The sequence below is a fragment of the Dermacentor andersoni genome, chromosome 6, assembly GCF_023375885.2.
Source record: "Dermacentor andersoni chromosome 6, qqDerAnde1_hic_scaffold, whole genome shotgun sequence".
In the NCBI taxonomy this organism is placed as follows: Eukaryota; Metazoa; Arthropoda; class Arachnida; order Ixodida; family Ixodidae; genus Dermacentor; species Dermacentor andersoni.
This window is the reverse complement of record NC_092819.1, coordinates 136,787,044-136,805,603: the sequence shown is the minus strand read 5'-3', so window position 1 is coordinate 136,805,603 and position 18,560 is coordinate 136,787,044. Positions and strand designations below refer to the sequence as shown.

The following is an 18,560-nucleotide window of genomic DNA, read 5'->3' as shown; positions in this document are numbered from 1 at the left end:
CAGCGGCTTCAGCATACGTCAGAGGCGCGGCCACAGGAGCCGGCTGACACGGAGGTGGAAGAGCTTCGGTCACTTGCTCTTGAATTACCTATCGGATCGCTGGAGCCAAATATTGAGAAGGCTTCTCCGTGGTCGGCAAAATCGAGAGCTGTCGCGCTACCTCCTCGCGCACAAATTCCTTTATTTGCGTCAGCAAAGTTGTGTGGTTGTCGCCAATAACCAATGCTGCTAACGAATCTTCCGTAGGCGGTGGGCGCCGAGCTAAGATGCGTTGTTTCCGTAGCTCGTCAAAACTTTGGCACAAGTTGATAACTTCGGCCACGGTACGCGGATCCTTCGCTAGCAACATTTGAAATGCGTCCTCATCAATGCCTTTCATAATGTGTTTTATCTTGTCCTGTTCCGCCATTGACGGATTCACGCGCTAACCTCCCTGCCTTTCCCCATTCCTCTCTCTCTCTCTCTCTACACAGGTCAATGACATCTTCGATATAACTTGTGAACGTTTCACCGTGATGTTGCGCGCGCCCCCGTAAGCGTTGTTCTGCGCGAAGCTTGCGCACAGCGGGGCGCCCGAACACTTCTGTGAAACTTGTCTTGAATCTGCTCCACGTTGTGAAATCGTGTTCGTGGTTTCGGAACCAGAGGTTCGCGACGCCGGTTAAGTAAAACAGCACATTGTGCAACTTCGTGATGTCGTCCCACTTGTTTTGCTGGCTCACCCTTTCGTAAGATGACAACCAATCCTCCACGTCATGATCATCGGTGCCGCTAAAGATGGCAGGATCACGCTGGCGCAATGCACCGGAAACGATGATCGTCGGAGGCTGTGGTGCATCTTCCTGGGTGGTTTCGTCAGGCATGGTCGCAGCAGTCGGTAGCGTCCGGCTTCGGAGTTCCAGTTTTCGAGGTTACCCCGCACCTCCACCAAATGAAATGGGGTTTATTGTAGCTCGTTCGAGGGATCGCAGGTAGCTCTAGATCACGAGTCCTAGCGCTTCGCATCAACAACCCGCGCTCGTGTCTCGCGCCGCAGCGGTGGCAGTCCGCACAGTGCCACATGCATATTACCCACTACAATATATATATATAGGAAGGAGTGGTAGTTGTCGGTGAAACCCCCCCTCCCCCATCCCCCGCAATAAATTTCAGGCTACGCCACTGCTTCGAGTACACTTTATGGCGGCGTCGAACTGTCGATAAGAGCACATCAAAGCTAATTTTACTACAGCTTGGGTAGAACATTGGCATCAGGGCGCGTTTGCAATTTCTTTATGTTTGAGTGAATTTATTGATTCGAACTACAACGTAAATTCGTCGCTACCTTCTTTTTTTTCTTTTTTCATTTCGCGACGTCGTGTCCAGGTGGACACTCCGCGACGTGCCTCCCAGGCGTCGGCCTGTCGCCTCGCCTGAATATCGCATCCATGTACGTGGTTGCCGCTTAAAGGGACCCTGAAACGATTTTGGCGATTTTCTACAAACGTACTGAGTCGTTAGAGTAGGTCCTTCTGATCATTAATTGACACATCTAAGTGCTCTGCGTAAAGCGTGTAATTTATTATAAGGTTTTAAAAATGCACATCGCTGTCGATCGCAGCGCACTGCTCGGCGGAATTTTAAGCCGCCCCTACCAGAAGCGTATCCCCGCAGGCTGGCTGTACCCGGTTTGGAGGCAAACCGGATGTGACGTGTGCCAGTGGCGTACTCCCTGCCCCCAGATAGGTACTTGTACGCCTAGGGAAAGACGCTGCTAGGTGCTGCTGCTAAATCCCTGTGGTTTCTGCCAGCCACATGCGGCCATTGCCGGCTCACGTAGGTTCGTTCGCGTGGTCTTGTTACGCCTCGCTGGATCGTGTTCAGTCATGCCGTCCTTGCGCGGCGTGATTGTCGGTGAGTCAGGTTAAATTCTTAAATAGGTCGCGCCTGCGCCTAATTGAGTCTATAAAAGCCTGCACATTCAGTTTTGCTAGCTACAATGCAGTGCGGCTGGCGTGAGCTGTCTCCACGATGCGCTTCGAGCGTGTCGATTTCGCCGTTCTTTATGTTGGCGTTAACGACCTTGAAAGCAACATGGATCCACAAGAAATGTGCGACAACATCAAGGTAAGTCTACTGAAATCACAAAATTTGAAACAATAAGCGCTAATAGTTGTGTTTTCTTTTAAATTTTAGGCCTTGATTGTTCAACGAGACGGCCCCCGTCGTGCTGGTTTTCAAGGTGCTCCCTCGCTGCCTAGAAGATGCTGATGCGGAATAGAAAATGCAAAAACGTCGCTTGCTCAACCGCAAATTGACGGTTACGCTGAAGCGCATGTCGTGTCTGCGGAATTTGAACCCCGAGGTATGGACCCCCTTTTTACAGCGGCATGCCGTTACATACCGTCAGGAACACGCTTGGCTTATTTCTGACTCGGTAAAAAATGTTTCACTTTTTCTCGCTTCTCGCTGCGGAAGAAATGCGGACCGTTTGTCGTAGTTGTGTCTCCATTACAGGGTGGCATTACTGCGGTGAATAAAGCAAGTGTTGCCGTACATACTGTGCGCATTTCACCCTTTGTTGGGCGGTCGGAAAATATTGGTCCCACTTTTCAGGGCTACTTCGCTATTATGTAGCGGTGAAGTGTAATTTCTACCATTGAACATTCCTGTGTAGATGTGTTTCTGAATCACGTTAAGCACATTTTTTCGTCCATTTCTTTGTCAAACAACGCGATAGAGCGATTGCGCAGATTGTTTACTTGCCTTTCTACAATGTTTAGTTTATTCTGTCGCCTTCCTTCAAACCACCACAGCGGCAAATGGACTTTTTTTATCGAAATTCCGCGTTTTCATAATAGCTGAATTTTGGTGCGGTTAGGTGTCTAAATTTCTCGTACCCACAGCTACCAAAACAGTTGATCAAATTATTAGCATCGCGAACAAATCGCATTCCTACATATGCGAGCTGCTACATACGAGCCCTCCAGAATTTTCAAGAAGCATCTTTTTTCTAAGAACCCTTGCGATATTGGAAAGCCCTGATTGAGGATTCTCATACAAAGCATGCTCAGTAAGTATAATGAAAACATGCACAAACAATGTATAATGTACTGGGTACTCTGGCTGCTTCTAATCACATTACAGGTGACCACGAGTAGGTAGAAACGGGCCTTGAGGCTGTATAGTGGGACGTAATATTCCCACTTTTCGCTATTACTGAATCGTAGTCACCTTTGAGATTTTACGTTATGTAAAAAATGCTTCATAAAAAAAAGCACTTGTAATGTCTCGGACACAAAGCGGCCTGTTCTCTGCTTGCGTCTATGAAAGGGTTAAGATGCACACACTATTCAAAGGTCTCATTGAGAACTGAGTTGCAGGCGCTACTATGCTCCGCAAGCAGCAGGATACTAAAAGGAGAAATGAGCAACACCGTACTGCCTTCATTTCTTCAAACCCTTCAACAAAGCTTGAACAAGAAATGCACGCGAGGGTGTCACTACAGACAGCTGCGGCAACACTGACGCATGCCCGAGGATATAAAATGAGGTGCAGCTGTGCGGTGCACGCTGCCATGAAGTTCGAATTAGTTTCCCCCTTGCGAAACTACCGGAAAGGACATATTGCATCCATCGGTGTTAATATATTTTCTAGCATATTTTCTTGTTTTCAGCCAACATACACATCCCCGTTAAATCAAATAGATCACTGTAGATGGCGGCCACAAGCATATTACAAGGACTGTGAATTGGAAGCTGTTAGCTACCTGTGGCACAAAATCATGCAAGGGTACACGTAGTCTTTGTGTGCACATTGACTTCATGTTTTACCAATTTGACTGGCTCCTATTGCACTCCGGCTGAATAGCAATAACACACAGGCCACTTTACGTTCGAGCTACTCGAAAGCTTGCATTAGTGAAAAACATCTAAACTTTTTCTGGTACAGCCGTGCGTTGTTCGAAGTGTCTCAATGCATTGCAGTGATTGAACAGGCACATATTGGCTGTACCACTTGGATTTCAGCGTGCATGCGTTGGCTGGACAAAAAATTCTACCATATTTTACCTCCAAACTTTTGCTCACGATTGGAAAGCGCTGTTTCTGTTTTAAATAGATGTGGCTTGCACACAAGGTATGTGCATGCTAAGTGTCTTGGTAAAGGAAAGTAAAGGTATGCTGCATGAACAGAAGGTGCTGCAGCCACATAACCTGACCTTTGATCTTCATTATGCTCACAGATTGAAGGGATGGAACTAAGTGCGTGTCTTTTAGATGCTTGATTTCAGCCAGTTAAATTTGCCAACATGGGGATTCAAACCACTGGTGTCCATCTGCTGTTGGGCTGAACTCTCAATTTAGTGAGACTACTAACTACTGCGTTCATTGGTGCTGACAGATATCAAGTCCGTTGTAGCTCGGCATTACTGTATTCTGTCACCAAAATGCTAGAGAACCACTTGAGATCCTTCGATGTCAGCATCCTCATTATCAGTGGGCACCCCATAAGAAAAATAGGTCAACTTTGGCTGGTATCCTTGCAAGTGTGAGAAGGCTAGGCCACAGAAACTCGTTTTTCTGATTTGTGCACTATTCAGCCACGTTAAAATGTGGGGAGCCTAGACATCTAAAAGACGAGGAGCAAGAAAATTGAATGCAGCTACCAAGCAAAAAATGTGGAAGCGTAAGCTGTTGATTTTTTACTCTAAAGGCACGTTCACACCAAAGACGGAGCGGCTAAACCGGGCAAAGCTCTTGGCCAGGGGATAGAAGTAGGCGTTAAACGAGGCGGCAAGCCCGATCGCTTGCGGACCACTTTTCCCGCCCGCCAGAGCTGTCCGATTTGCCGCGGCCAATCAGAACACCAGACGACGCTGGCGGGTGCTGCGCGATAAGGATGGACGACCGGTGCCACGAGACGGCGACAAGTGCGCCACGAAAACTTTAGATGCTCCGCCTCGGCGGTGCGGGCAGCCAGGCAAGCCGTCCAGTATACAGGGTGTTTCAGCTAACTAGTGCCGAGGCACAAAGAAACAACTAGGCCTGCAGTACTCAAATACAATCAATTCAGTAGACTACCCTGTTGAGCAACTTTAATACTTACGGCTCATTGAGAAACATCTAACTGCTTTATTTTTATGAAGATAGCTGCTGTGGTTATTTTTTCAGGACAAAAGAAAGTGCACAAAATCGAAAAAAGTACCATGCAACTATGCACTTGTTAGCAGTGATGAACAAATGAACAATGCGGCATGCAGACAGGATGTAAAAAATATGCAGATCCGACACACTGAAAATTATGTAAGCAGCTTTCTTTGCTGCTTGTGTTCATTGATGGCATTTGGCAGTGATATGTTAAATGTTACTTCGCATGCACCACTTGTGTTCGTAGTACACAGAGCTCATAGGCAGACGTGCGCTCCGATGCTCAAGGTGGTGCTGTGCACCATCCATATCCTGTGAGAGTAGTGGCACTGTCATTCCCTCACACGGCGCATCGCATGGCAGGTGAGGTAGAGAAATCCGTTTATTGAATCCTTAGGAGAAATAGTTGCTGCCACGTCCTGTGCCCGACAGAGCAGCACCTGCTGGCCACACAGGCTTCTGTCATGCAGCATGGCCTCCCAGTGTTGTAGTGTAGGGAGATTGAAGTTTTGATGCTGGACCACCACTTGCATACTGTCCTTTTGACGCCGTGGTGCTGTATGGCAGCTTTGCATCTGCACATCCTGTCAATTGTTGGCATGGACACACTTTCCGTGTTTATTTTTTCAGAAATAGCATAAACATGCCATACCACACCTTGAACTATCATTATAATATTTTTAGTTTGCCACTACAACTGTCACCATGTCTAGATGTAGTATTTTTCTTTTAAAGAGACTATACGAAGGATGCTTTCTGATGGCATCTTTACCTTCTCGTATGATCATTCAGCAAGCACAAAGTGCTGCAGCTTCTGCAATGCTTGTCTATTCCTTCCAGGCACACTACTGTCAATGTATCATTAGCGCTGAAATAGAATACCGCCCGTTGCTCAAAGCAGCTTCAATATAGATTCCAATCGGAAGAATAGGCAGACTTGTGGCAGTATACAACTTTCTATAGCCATAAAAGGCAAGCTAGCATAGTGGGGCATCTCAATGCTTGTAAAAGCATTCAACTGCATGTATCTCCAAATAACTAAGCTCAAGCAGACACTGCCAAAATTCGTGCTTCTCATGGTGAGTCGGTGCGGGAACTTGAAGGTGTCGCTTTTCCTTCATTTTTGTGTCTCTTATGGTTTTGCTAAGGCTCTTGCCACAGCAAAATTCCTCTTGTGGTATTTTAGAAGGGTAATTTAATAATCACCTAGGCGATGTCATTTCCTTCATTTGGTTGCACTGTGTGCATCAGTGCAATAAATGGGTCAAACGGCTTAATACGAAATGTCGCCAGGCCATTTTGGCACGACACTTGTGGATAACATTTTGGTGTGGCTTGGGCGAGACTGAGAGAAATTGACACATACAAGCACAAAGGCCAGGCACTGTTCCCTTGTGGCCTGCACAACCACTAGAATAGCAACTAGTCTTATCAATTCATACTGAGTATCACAAAGTGTAACATTGCAAGAACTGTAGCTTGCTTGATGAGACAAGGCACTTATAGCTGTAGCTGAAACATGTGGTGTGATCAACATGTACAAGGTTACAATACTCTACACCCTTTTTGTATTTAAGTTTTTAACTTTGCCCACAATCTGATTACAGCTTTCCAGAGTTCCTTGGAAAATCCCCCCATGCACCTGCCATGTACATTGCCCTCCTCCTCGATGTGGCGTGCAAGATGGCAGCAGCAGCTGTGGGAACAGTTGAAGAGGCGAAGAAAGGTCCACTTTATAATAGGTTGTATGTAAATAAAACTGATCGACCTCAACCGATTCGGCTTCCACTTTTGTCAAGACAATTGTCAGTAGGGCGATAGTAATAAATAGTGCATAGAAATTCTTGGAAGCCCCGTCAGCTTTCTTGCTGCTAACAAGCTGTCTTGGTGAGGTGGTTTAGGCAGGGAATGCCAATTCATGGGGGATGGTCATGGCCACCATGTTCAATGTATGTGCAGCATTAATCAGTTCTCTAGACCGAGTGCACTAATGTCACATGATACATTTTCAAACCTCGCATGCTTTCTTTGGGGCTGAGAAAATTAATGAAGCATGAAACTCAGCATGTTGCAGTTTTCAATTAACCATCACTGCATTTGTCCATTCTTGAAACAAATTTTATTGTACCAAATGCATACAGAATGAATTTGTGGAATATCCAAAGTACATTTTGCTTGTGTTGGTCAAGCAGCTGGCAGAACAAAACCACAAAGTTCCAAAGCAGAAAGGTAACACTTCTTTTGAAGTACACAACTGGCGAAACAGTGTTGCTAACACACGAGTGCAAAACTTGCTGCCGATTAAAAAAAAGGGAGCTGCTACACACCACTTCGTTCCTTGACCATTTATTTTTTTTTCTTTTGTGGCTGATTTTTAAAAATCCTTGCTATAGCAAATGCAAGGACATCAGAAAATCAACGCACAACAGATATTGGTGCAATGGTGTAAAGTAATGAAGATATAATTTTGCATGCACATTATTTAGTCTGAAATAGAAGGATACAGCACAAACGTTACTCTTCAATCCCAATAAAAAATATGGAACTCGAGGGCTACGAATAAATCTTGAGGGCCTCGGATTCTGTAATGTGCAGCTATACTTAAGTACACAAGCATTTTTGGATTCTGCCTCTACCTGGGTGCAGCTTTGTGACCTGGAATGAAAAGCCACAGCCATCGAGCTGCTGCAGTGGCGACATCACAGTAAAAGGTAATAGCGAAAAATTAAAACAATAATATGGCCATGCAACTTGCACATCAGATAGGTCACCTGAAGCTTCTTTTTCCAATTTTTCTGGTGTTGCATAGGACAAAAATTTTGAAAAGTGATAGTGTACGATTTTCATACATTAACAATTATGCATATCTAGTTTTTTTTTTTTTTTTAACCATGCAGATATTTAGCAAAAAGTTTTGAGCACAGAGAGCCTGTCGTTCTTGCAAAGGAGTTTCTAGGTGAGGAGGACACGCTTTGCTGCTAATGCGAGTTTCAGAAAATTAATTTTGAAAAATTCAGTCACTTTTTTTTAGTAACTTGGCGGCAGCCTTCTAAATGGCATATTTGGAGGCAGTCACATGTAAATGCACACCCTTTCTTTTTCGAAATCTCGAAAATTGCACTTATTTTGAAATATTATCGCGCTCAATTGAGTACAATCAAAACTTGGTGCATCCTGCTCCACATCAGGCGGCAGTGCCCTGTCAAGAAGTGTGGGACAAAGCTTAAATGATAGCCTGACACGGCACACTGATGCACATGCTTGCCAGGCAAAGTGTGTCGTATCAGCTGCTACAATGACTGGCCAAGATGTTGTTTCAGACTTTCTCGAGCCTGTTGTCGGGGGTGTTTCCATCTGATGAGGTAGCGGTACCTTCTTTTCTGCGCTCCCAGCACACTCGGTTCCAATATTGCCTCGATTTACCAGTGAAATTCAATGATGAATATCTTGAATTAGGTGCAACTTTCAAGATTTGTAAGAAATGAGAGTGCTATAAAATGTGACTGCCTCCAAATTTGTGGAGTTCCAAAATAGAGGAATTCCTCTGCAAGAATGCCACATTTGCTGCGCTCATAACTTTAAAACAAGAAAATCTGTATGGTAATAAAAGACACCCTGTACATATACACTGTGCATTGGAGCATTTCATGCAACCAATATTCAAGCACCTTCTGTCTACAAAGAATTCATAAAGCAAATTTATGCTTGGAATCAGTTACGAGCACTGGAAATGCAAACACTGTGATGAACCCTGGTCACATGCCAGGCATTGTGTTGCTGCTCTCTGCGTAGGGCCTATGAATAAAAACCACCTTCAACATTACACAGTAAGCTACCAATTGCTATGTGTAGGAAGACTTAGTTCTTCAAATGCAATTATGACCTAGAAATTCTAAAGCTTTTCTGATAATGTACTTTTAGTGAACAAGTACCCCAAACTTGAACAACTCTGAAGCTATAATGCCATTATTATCTGAAAGATGCACTCACATTTTTTTAACGCAGTAAGGAAACATTCCTAATCGACAATGCCACCATAGACATGAGAGTCATAATATTGCACTGCGTGCAGCAAGGATAGCACAATCTCGCACAAAAGATTAGTCTCTCCCGCAGATTTTGAGGGCTTCTTTATTATGTCTCATTTATGATGCTGTGACATGGTACGAAACCATGATGACGTAACTTACGATCATGAGTTACTCTTGAATGAAAGCTTATGCACACATGCATATCCTGCATTGTAACTCTGGAGTGCACTTACAGTAAGGACACTGTGAAAAGAAGAAAAGGCCAACAGCAAGAACCAGGCAGCGCAGTGCTGATTGCACCTTCTCGGCTGTTGTCGGTTTAAGTCACCTTCACTGCAGCAGAGTCGTGTTATGCGGCGAAGCATATTTAGCATCATGCAGTGAAGCATATCTGAAGTTAAAGGGGACACTGTTACGGGGCCCCTGCTGGTGCTTATGGTTACCCGACACTATCAGCTTAAGTACTCGTACTGTGACCTCTTCATGCATTTGGACAACACCAATCGCCATGTGAAAACCTCTGTTCACTACTAATCTTGCTAAGAGCCTAAATTGTTTCCAAACTACAAATTTCACCAAGTGGCAAACTTGGCAATGCTTCTGGAACCTCTTTCTAAAGTACTTTAATACTACCAGGATGCTTCAATGTCAAACTGGATTAAAAACCTGGGATGAGATTGGGCAAGCTTCTAGCTTTCTGACTGTTTGCTTCACCTTCTACATCAGTGAGTAGGCAGTGTTCAATAGGCGCTCCCACTTCACCAAGCAGACGACCGCTGACGAAAGCATGGTGAAGGCGAATAATGAGAGCGCAAGCAAACATTCAGAATGCAAGATCTCGCCCTTGGATTTAGAGAAAGGAAGGATAATTTCAACACCAAGGAACACCAACACTGGGCAACATTCATGCACCAGCTTTGTCAGTTTTTTGATGCTCCCACTACTTGTGCTGAAATCGTGAGAAAAGCCCAGAGAGAGTATACAATTCGAGAATCATGTACCTCTTACATTGTGGATGTCCTTGCACTGTGCTAACGCATGAACACCACCACGTCTCAAAATGATCGAATGAGACATATTAAAGGCACAAACACTGTTACCTTATACGTCCTTGGTATGCAGAACCCCAGCACCTCCACCACTTCTAAGGAACCGCTTTATTCTTGCCGAGCTAGAGCTATGGCGAGGAAGAAGCGACACACACTACGTAAGGATGAGGAAGATGACGGAAAGTCACATTGCGCTCACAATATCGCTAACGTGGTAGTTTCCCAAAGGAAGCGGTCACACCACTGCGTATAAAGTGTATGCACAGGGATTCTCATACGTCTTCCCTGTCCAAGGGACTGGTGACAAGCACCACAAAGCAGCACTGGTCAGGTGCATTCCAATTAAATTCTTAAGAATTGAGAAAAGGCCGATTCAACACAAAGCAACGACCTGACACCCTTGCCAACAAACCTGTTGAACTGGCATTAAGTTTCAGATATTTGCGGCCACACATATGTAAACCAATGGGCAAGGTTCTGACTGGTGTTGTAGAAGTCGCGGGGCGCTTTTTTCGTTGCGACGATAGATCGGATTCATTTACAAGTAAGGCTCCAGGAGGGCACATGTAACCGGCAAACAGAGGCCTCAGGAGAGCATTGGATTATAATCAAGGAGGCGGCAGGGTACCCAAGGGGCAGCGGAGGGATCAAAACTGGAAGCAGGTTATGTTGCCCCAACTCACGGACCACCCTGACTCCAGCCTTGTCCGCGAAAGCGGACAGCTGCTGATCTTAAAATGCGTCAGAAAATTCGGAAAGTACGACTTACACACAGCCTACAGACATCAAGATATACTACTAGCACGCGCAGGACTCGGCGAGCCCCAACCCATGGACCAGTCCGCGTTCTAGCTCTGGTGTCCCCGTTACCGATTTGGTGTCCTGGAGACGCCGCCAATAATATGAAATAGTGACACGTTGTTACTAGTAAAAAACACGACTTAAGCCGCTAACGCTACGTTCAGCACTGCCGCGCCCAACAACTTCTACAACGCCTGTGAGAACTTCACCAAGCAATGGTTGTTCTTGGCAATACTAAGAACTTGTGAATTTTGTGTACCGCTCATGCTTAACTTTGTAGTGCACTGTGGCTTAGTGAAGCACTACGATTGCGTGTAGCATACGTACACATCTTACCTGATAGACGGTGAACGGGGTCTTGTACAAATATCCGGTGAAGAAGAAAAGACTACACCTTCACATGTGTTAAAACACATGCCAAACTTGAAAAAACAGACGTACAATGAACCTCCACACGTTAAAATAGCAAAAGCATCACTTAATAGTCGAAAACTATTGAAAACTTTGCAAGCGCCATGGCAAGCGCAAATCCGCCATTGCTGCTGATGTTGATGTTGATCAGGCTGTCCCCTTGCGATCGAGTCGGCAAGCGCGTGGAAGCGCGTTTCTTTATTCTATGGAAGCGCAATTGGCGCAATGTAGCCAAAATAAACAAATAAAACTGTGAATCAACTCCAAATTCACACACGCAAAAGAAAAATCGTCGGGATTCTCTATAACGACGTTTCCAACCCCTTGACCGATATTTCATACAGCTCGTTGCATTAATTAAAATACCTGCAGTGCATTGTTTTCATAACGCGCAAAAAAAATTCTGCACTTAAGCTTACCCGCACAAACACGCGGCGCAAATTCGTAGAACGCCACCAGTGCAGCCCCCACCCGCCAAGAAAATATATGACTAGTCAATAATAATAGCATATAATTATAATGTGAGCGTCGGCGCAATCAATGGAGAATTCAATTTTATTTGTTATAGAAAATCAAATGCAATGCAGTAAACAATGGATAGAATTAGGCATATAGCTTCCTGGAGTCTAAAAAAAATCTGCCTTGAAACTTGACATGGTGACATGGCAAATTGTGGGTATACGATTGAAAATAATTGCTATAGTGTGTTCGTGTATGAGTAAGCTTCTCAAAAGGAGTTTCAAGTGTTTCCATGGTATGGCAAGCTTATATCTTGATTCATCAAGTTTTTTTTATTCATGTTGTTCAATTATGTTTAAAAAGCGAATTGTAAATCCCAATGGTTTTGTTTTTTACCAGGGGAACACAGAGTTGAGCCACTGTTTTGAAACAAACTTTTATTTAAAGGTAGTTACAAGTAACACCGACACCCTCGCTCATGAAAATCCCAATGGTTGTGTTTTTTACCGGGGGAAACACAGAGTTGAGCCACTGTTTTGAAACAAACCTTTATTTAAAGGTAGTTACAAGTAACACCGACACCCTCGCTCATGACAAAACAACTTTCACTCGCTGTGTCCAGACACTTGGTTCAAGGTGCATGTAATGCTTCATCTCCAAGCTTCGCGTGGTTTCTTAAAGGCATTGTGAAATCTACACAGTGTTTTTATTTTACACCTCCTCATCTCATAGCACAAGATCTGAAATGCGTGAACAAGAAGAATCAGGCCAGCACATATTCACAGAAATGAACTCTTCACAGTGCAGTTGACAAGTGCAAAAATTACAGCAGAAACTGCCAGTCACATGATATGAGCACAACATAACTGTTCTTTTTGCGGGAAAGCCTCAATCCCATGCCGACATTAACCTATATGGTGGTCATCACTGGCAATGTTTGAAAGATTTTCATAAAATAGAGACTGAATGTCTGGAGTATTTATCATAAGGGAAGTAGAAACTCGCACATCTTCTAAACAGCCCTTTGCAGTGCTAAATGTATGCTGGCTATTGATAGTAATAAATAGTATGACTGTTACAACTGTTAAACAAGACAAAAGCTCACAGGAATATGAAGGCTTGAAGTGATAAACAGTGTTTGGGGGGGGGGAATGTAGCTGGAGTGAACCTTTTGACAAAGATTTGTTTTCGTCAGTGCCGCAATTAAGTTCGGCACAGCAATCTTTATGCACGCTTAGCTCACTTTCCCACACCCTCAATGTAGGATGAAGAGGAGAATAAGAAAGTGCGTAGAATGAAGTTGAAGTGTAGAAAAGAAATGGGGAGACAGTGAAAGAGAAGGTAGGAGCACTGTTGTAGATTATTCTTCGAAGGCTACTCTTCCAAAAGAAAAAGAGAAAAATATTAAATGTGTAAGGAAGCATTGCCAATTGTTATTATGCCTACTCAAGTAAGAGATATGCACCATAAGGGATGCAATATAAAACTGATCTGATATGTAGAGTGGCCTAAAGCTTTCTGCATAGTCTTTACAATCATTATGACACTGTCTGCTGCAGCCAAATATGCAGAAGTTTTAATTGAGTGCTCATGACCAGAGCAACTTATCCAGACTGCACACAATACCACTGCATATGCCCTCTATTTTGGTAATCTGAAAAATAAAAGTTTATTCAAATGGGCAATAAGAACATCACATGGAACACAAAATCTAGATCGAATTATGAGGCATGCCACAGTGCGGGACTCAGTAATATTTTTGACCACCTCGGGTTTTGTGATGTGCACTTAAATTCAACTACACACTTTTTTTTTTCATTTCACCACCACTGAAATGCAGCCACCTTTGCTGGGATTGAACCCGCAAGCTCGTGCTCAACAGTGCAACATCATAACTACTGCGCTACTGAGTGTTTACACAAATTTATAAGTAGCAAAACACATTGGAGGCTTTTGCACACTGAAACACTACACACCATCCAATGCACTTCCTTACATCTATGTACAGACATACTTACCAGCGGCTCATATGACAAGCATGGAGGCGTGCTCTAACACACTACCATCCAACAGCTGCCACATACCAGAGATGACCACTGGGTCTGTACCTATCTTCACAGAACACTTACCAGCAGCTCATACAACAAGCATGGAGGCATCTCTCGTGCTCTAACACACATACCATCCAGCTGTGACATATGGCTGCACACCACAGACAAAAACAGACGGGCTAATCATCAGAGACCACATGTCATGATTTGTTAACATGCGAGCCCTCAACCTGCTTCAATAAGGCATGACAGCACAGCACTACTGCACCACTTCTCTCTTCCTAACTGCACTGGAGGCTTGTTACCAGTAATCGTGCCCTGCTGACATGGTTATCTCTTGTTTCTATGTTGCTGTCCCTAAGCTGTTATTTAAGGACTTCCTTTTGAGCTTCAGTGGGCCTTGAAAGGCTAGATGATGGCTGCGACAATCTAGGGTTTTTTGTAGAGTGAAATCTTAACAGGTGCACAACTTTTTTGTTGGCTGGTTCATTTGAATGGTCTGGCATCTTTCTTTTTGGGTCACTTTCACTTTCAACAAGCATGAAAACTGGCTCAAACAAATTGTTTGCCTTCTCAGCCACACCCTCAGAGACTTCACCATCTGATATTGCCTGTCTGACCGAGTCCATTTTTGCTCTTAAGAGTGCTGAGCTTTACACTGCTTTGGCTGCTTCCAGCTTTGTTATACTCTGTACAATGTGCAATGCCCGACTTGCCTCACATGCTTCTTCGGGTGAGCTCTCATGGGCCTTGTTGCTGCTAGTTGGATTAGCGATGACCACACAGTGAATGTGCTTGCACACTGTAAAGTGTATAAGATGGTCATAGCAAGTGCACATGTAAGTATGCACACACACTGCACATTCCTTACACCTCAAAGGACAGCAAGCACCATCTCCCACTTTTGACACCTTATATGAGAGCCCTTTAATAGACTGAGATGGCACAGTCTATATGCCATCTTCATTTAATTTGGCACAGCCATCTTCATTTAATTTGGCTCAAGCTGCCATTTCACTGCCAGACCTGTGGTTCTTCTGAATTCTGCTCAGCTTCTTACCCGTTGCCCCTTTCATCATCTGGATAGCTCTTTTCATTAAAAAATGATTTGTCAAGTCCATGAGGGCAGAAATAAGTTTGTCACCATGCTTATTCTGTTTTCTCTCCAGCATAGTATGCTTTAACGTCCTGCGCTTGCTCTCAAGGTGCATGTTAGTGTTGACAGCTGCTCTAGTCCTGAAGCAATAGGCCCACTCTTGCGGCCTAACTGCATAGTGGTCATTGAAGTACTTCAGGAAGTCCCTCAGTTTTTCTTCCTCACTAGAAAGGAATTGCTTAAAATAATCTTCAAATGCCTTTTCCGCGAGGAACTCTAAGAGTAGCCACACACTATGGTAAACATGTGGCCTTAGCTGTTTCTCTACACACTCGAGTATCTTCTTACGCCAATTGTTATCCACATGCCAGGCACTGAGAAGTTTCTGTTTTGCGGCACCCATGACCATGGACCATGCTTTGTAGAATTGCGACGCATCATCAGATATAAATGTCTTAGCAGCCACTTTTTTGGCCATGGCCGACTCCAGATATTTGAAGAATGCTGTCAAAGTTTGCTCGTTCATCCGGTTGCAGATGAAATAAGCTATAGCTACACCTGATCCTATTTTATCCAGCACCAGAAGAGTGGTCAGCTCAAACTGGTACTCTGTAGTTCCATGTGTGGAGTCAAGACATACAGTACCTGCAGGGCCCAATTTTTCTAGTAGCTCCTTCTGAGACTCTGTCATCAGAACAAGAGCAAAGTCTGCTGAAGGAAATGTACCACTTGGGTCCACTGCACCTTGTGCCTTGTACAGGCGGACAAGTGTTTCACCTTTTTCTTTCATCACAAGCACCCACATGTTTACACTGATAGCGTCATTAGTGTGACAATGTTCAGGAGCAGCAATGTTAAACTGCTGTTTGATGTTATGCAGGGTTGAGCACTCTGCCAAGTGCACGGGCCTCAGCTTGGATGCCACAGATGTTCTTACTCGCTTTAGAATGGTTTTCATGGGCACACCCCTTTCTAGGTTCTCTGCTACGCTGGCCTTTTCCTTGTCACTCATTCTCAAGTGCTGAATTTCTGGTTTATGACCGTAATGGTTTCTTTGATACCTGACTTTTATGGTGGTGCCTTCAGGTGTCGGACGGTAATTGTGACGGTAATAAATGAAAGACATATCTTACCAGACCTACAGCTCCCCCGACTATTCTCCCGACGGACACAATGACCTTCCTTTTTCCTTGCCTCGCCTGATCTATTACAGTAATAGTGGATCCTTGTTTCTCCACTGGCCAGCTTTTTGGGGTCCCTGGGCAAAATGAACCAGCAGTTTTGGCTACCCTCTTCTGCTTTCCATTCATGAAATTCTGTAATAAAAGCACAAAACAGCATTAGATAGTGACAAGTACTATTGGGAGAGAGATGCAAACAAAAATAATCACTCTGAAGGCTTTGGGCACGGGCTAATGTAGCATTTATTTTACTCCCTCACCTTCAACTCGACTGTGTCATGAGGTCACCCTTGATATTGCTCAAATTTATGTTAAAATTGAATTTCAAATGCAATGCGCCATAACTTCAAAAAATTTATCATATTAGTTTTGTTTTAATAAGAAACAAATATGAAACTTAAGCATGATCTATGCTCACTCCTTCCTCAATATTGAATCAGACTGTACATTCATAGCAATGCTGTTACGATAAGACAAAGACGAACTGAGAGCACATGGTGCAAGCTACGCCCCAGAACAGTGTGAACCCCTTCTCTCAGTTTCTTCTTGAAAAGCTCCTTCTTTTCAAGAAGAGCTTGATTTTTTACTGTAGATAGGGGCTTGGCGAGGGAGTGTTCCATCGTCACGCGGTTATGATCTGGCTTGGGCATGCGCCTGGTTCGAAGAGGCAGCATTACGTGTGATTTCAATAAACCAGTTGCTAGTCTGCGTTCGTCCTGTCTTCTTCTACGTTGGTGTCTTTTCTCAAGCGCAGTTTAAGTTCACAAAAAGATGTCTTACCAAGTAGCCTCCTAACACACTCTTCTTAAAGAAAAAAGGATTGCGCGTGCGTCAAATTTCGCTCTACTTTATGAATTCTACAACCAGAGTCCTTCTATTGAGGGACTGTGGTACTACTAAAGAATTTTCCCAAAGTACGCCGGGAGACCAAGCCGCTGACAGCCGCAATTGCAAGTGTGGTCGTGGACCTACGTCGGCCTGCATTCGGACCTATTGCGGCCTGCACTGAGGCGAAGACTACACCACGCACGCAAGTAGCGCAGAGCAACGTCAGAACGCAGAGCAAATCCCTCCTCTCGTTTAAGTAAAAACAAAAAAAGGGGGGGGGGGGGGGTGCGCGAGCGTCACATTTCGCTCTATTCTATGAAATGTACTGCTAAAGAGTTTGCCCACAATACGCTGTGAAACCATCCCGGCGACATCCGCAAATTCATGTATGGTACCGGTTCTGCGTCTCTGCCGCATTGCAACGTGCACTGAGGCGAAGACTAGGCCACGCACGTTTGTGGCACAGAGCAACGTCAGAACGCAGAACAGCTTACTCCTGTCGCTTAAAAAAATAAGATGTACAAACGTCAAATTTCACTCCACTTGCTGTGCAGGAAAGCAGACAATGCCAAACGTACGTCATGTAGCGCATCGCTGGGAGCGCGCACACATGGCTATACTATAGATGGATAAACAAACAAATTATATTTAACGAGGATACAAACTTCAAAATACCCCAAGGAAATAAATTAGGCACCTGCGCAAAAGCTGCTCTTCGCGAAACAGATAGAGAAAAAGAAAACAAAGGCCCGCAAAGCATAAACAACTGCCTTTTTGGAGGCACACTGCGCAACAAGAAATTAAAAAAGTCCAAGATATAATATTGCGTTTAAACGTCATTTGCTCACGATGACAGAGAATAAACTTAATAAAACTGTTCCTCACCCTTATTGTTCCGGAACACCAGGTGCACGTAATCAGCCTCGAAGTTGTGCGCAGCGATCTGGTGCACCGAATACTTCTCCATTGTAGGCAGGGAAGTGCCACATACGTCGCATTTCATCAATTTCTTGACATCCACGGCCATTTTGTGAACGTTCCTGATGTGTTGCAGCATGTTCTTCCTCTGTATGAATAGTTTGCTGCAGAATTCGCAGCGACGATCGTCATCGCCGATGGCAGCTCGATCACAGACGTGCGCCATTCCGACATTGCACGCACTAGGGTTGTTGTATAATCCGGCAGCAATAGAGGGAAGAAACCTCCCCAATCACGTGACACACTAGGTATTCAGTGGCCCCATAGGGACAGTTGGAAACCAACTTAGGGAACTAACATCCGGGAACGCAGGGTCACGTGGATGCTGCCTTCTATTGTTCACCGGCCTCAGCCGGCCTGCGGGGAAACGCATGTCCCCTACCCATATGATGCAAATAACCCATATGACGTCACGTGGGCGAGCTATCTGATTGGCTGACCAGGGCGCGTGATCGATAATTTTTCCAACTTTATGGTAAACAAATGATCTTCGTAATAGTTGGAATGTTAGTTAATTTGTTTTTATAAAGAGAAAGTAGCAGAAAGAGA

The 18,560-nt window shown here is 44.4% G+C and overlaps 1 protein-coding gene and 3 long non-coding RNA genes across 6 annotated transcripts in view; 2 read left to right on the top strand and 2 right to left on the bottom strand.

Annotated features, from left to right (window-relative positions):
- LOC129382749 (uncharacterized) overlaps nt 1-18,560 on the top strand; it is a 119,785-nt gene that overhangs the window by 83,493 nt on the left and 17,732 nt on the right. The gene's annotated exons all lie outside the window — the stretch shown is intronic.
- Nucleotides 1,647-6,899, top strand: LOC126523575 (uncharacterized). Its single transcript, XR_008610795.2, has 3 exons — nt 1,647-2,106; nt 2,176-2,344; nt 6,734-6,899. It is a non-coding gene; the product is annotated as an uncharacterized lncRNA (long non-coding RNA).
- On the bottom strand, nt 7,223-11,690 carry LOC129382747 (uncharacterized). Of its 2 annotated transcripts, XR_008610798.2 has the most exons (3): nt 11,344-11,679; nt 9,391-10,334; nt 7,223-7,781 (listed from the first exon to the last, which is right to left on the bottom strand). It is a non-coding gene; the product is annotated as an uncharacterized lncRNA (long non-coding RNA). The 2 variants fall into 2 exon arrangements; XR_008610797.2 differs by having other exon boundaries at nt 9,391-11,690.
- Nucleotides 12,407-18,211, bottom strand: LOC126536531 (uncharacterized). Of its 2 annotated transcripts, XR_011895279.1 has the most exons (3): nt 17,919-18,211; nt 14,645-16,340; nt 12,407-12,617 (listed from the first exon to the last, which is right to left on the bottom strand). XR_011895279.1 is itself a non-coding variant. In XM_072288850.1 (2 exons), exon 2 carries the CDS (start codon nt 16,148-16,150, stop codon nt 14,930-14,932), a length of 1,221 nt encoding a protein of 406 aa, XP_072144951.1. In that variant the 5' UTR covers nt 16,151-16,340; nt 17,919-18,211; the 3' UTR covers nt 12,407-14,929. The 2 variants fall into 2 exon arrangements, 1 of the variants encoding a protein (XP_072144951.1); XM_072288850.1 differs by having other exon boundaries at nt 12,407-16,340.

What these genes read in the sequence shown, in the direction of transcription:
- LOC126536531 (XM_072288850.1), bottom strand. Translation starts at nt 16,150, where the DNA reads ATGTCTTTCATTTATTACCGTCACAATTACCGTCCGACACCTGAAGGC.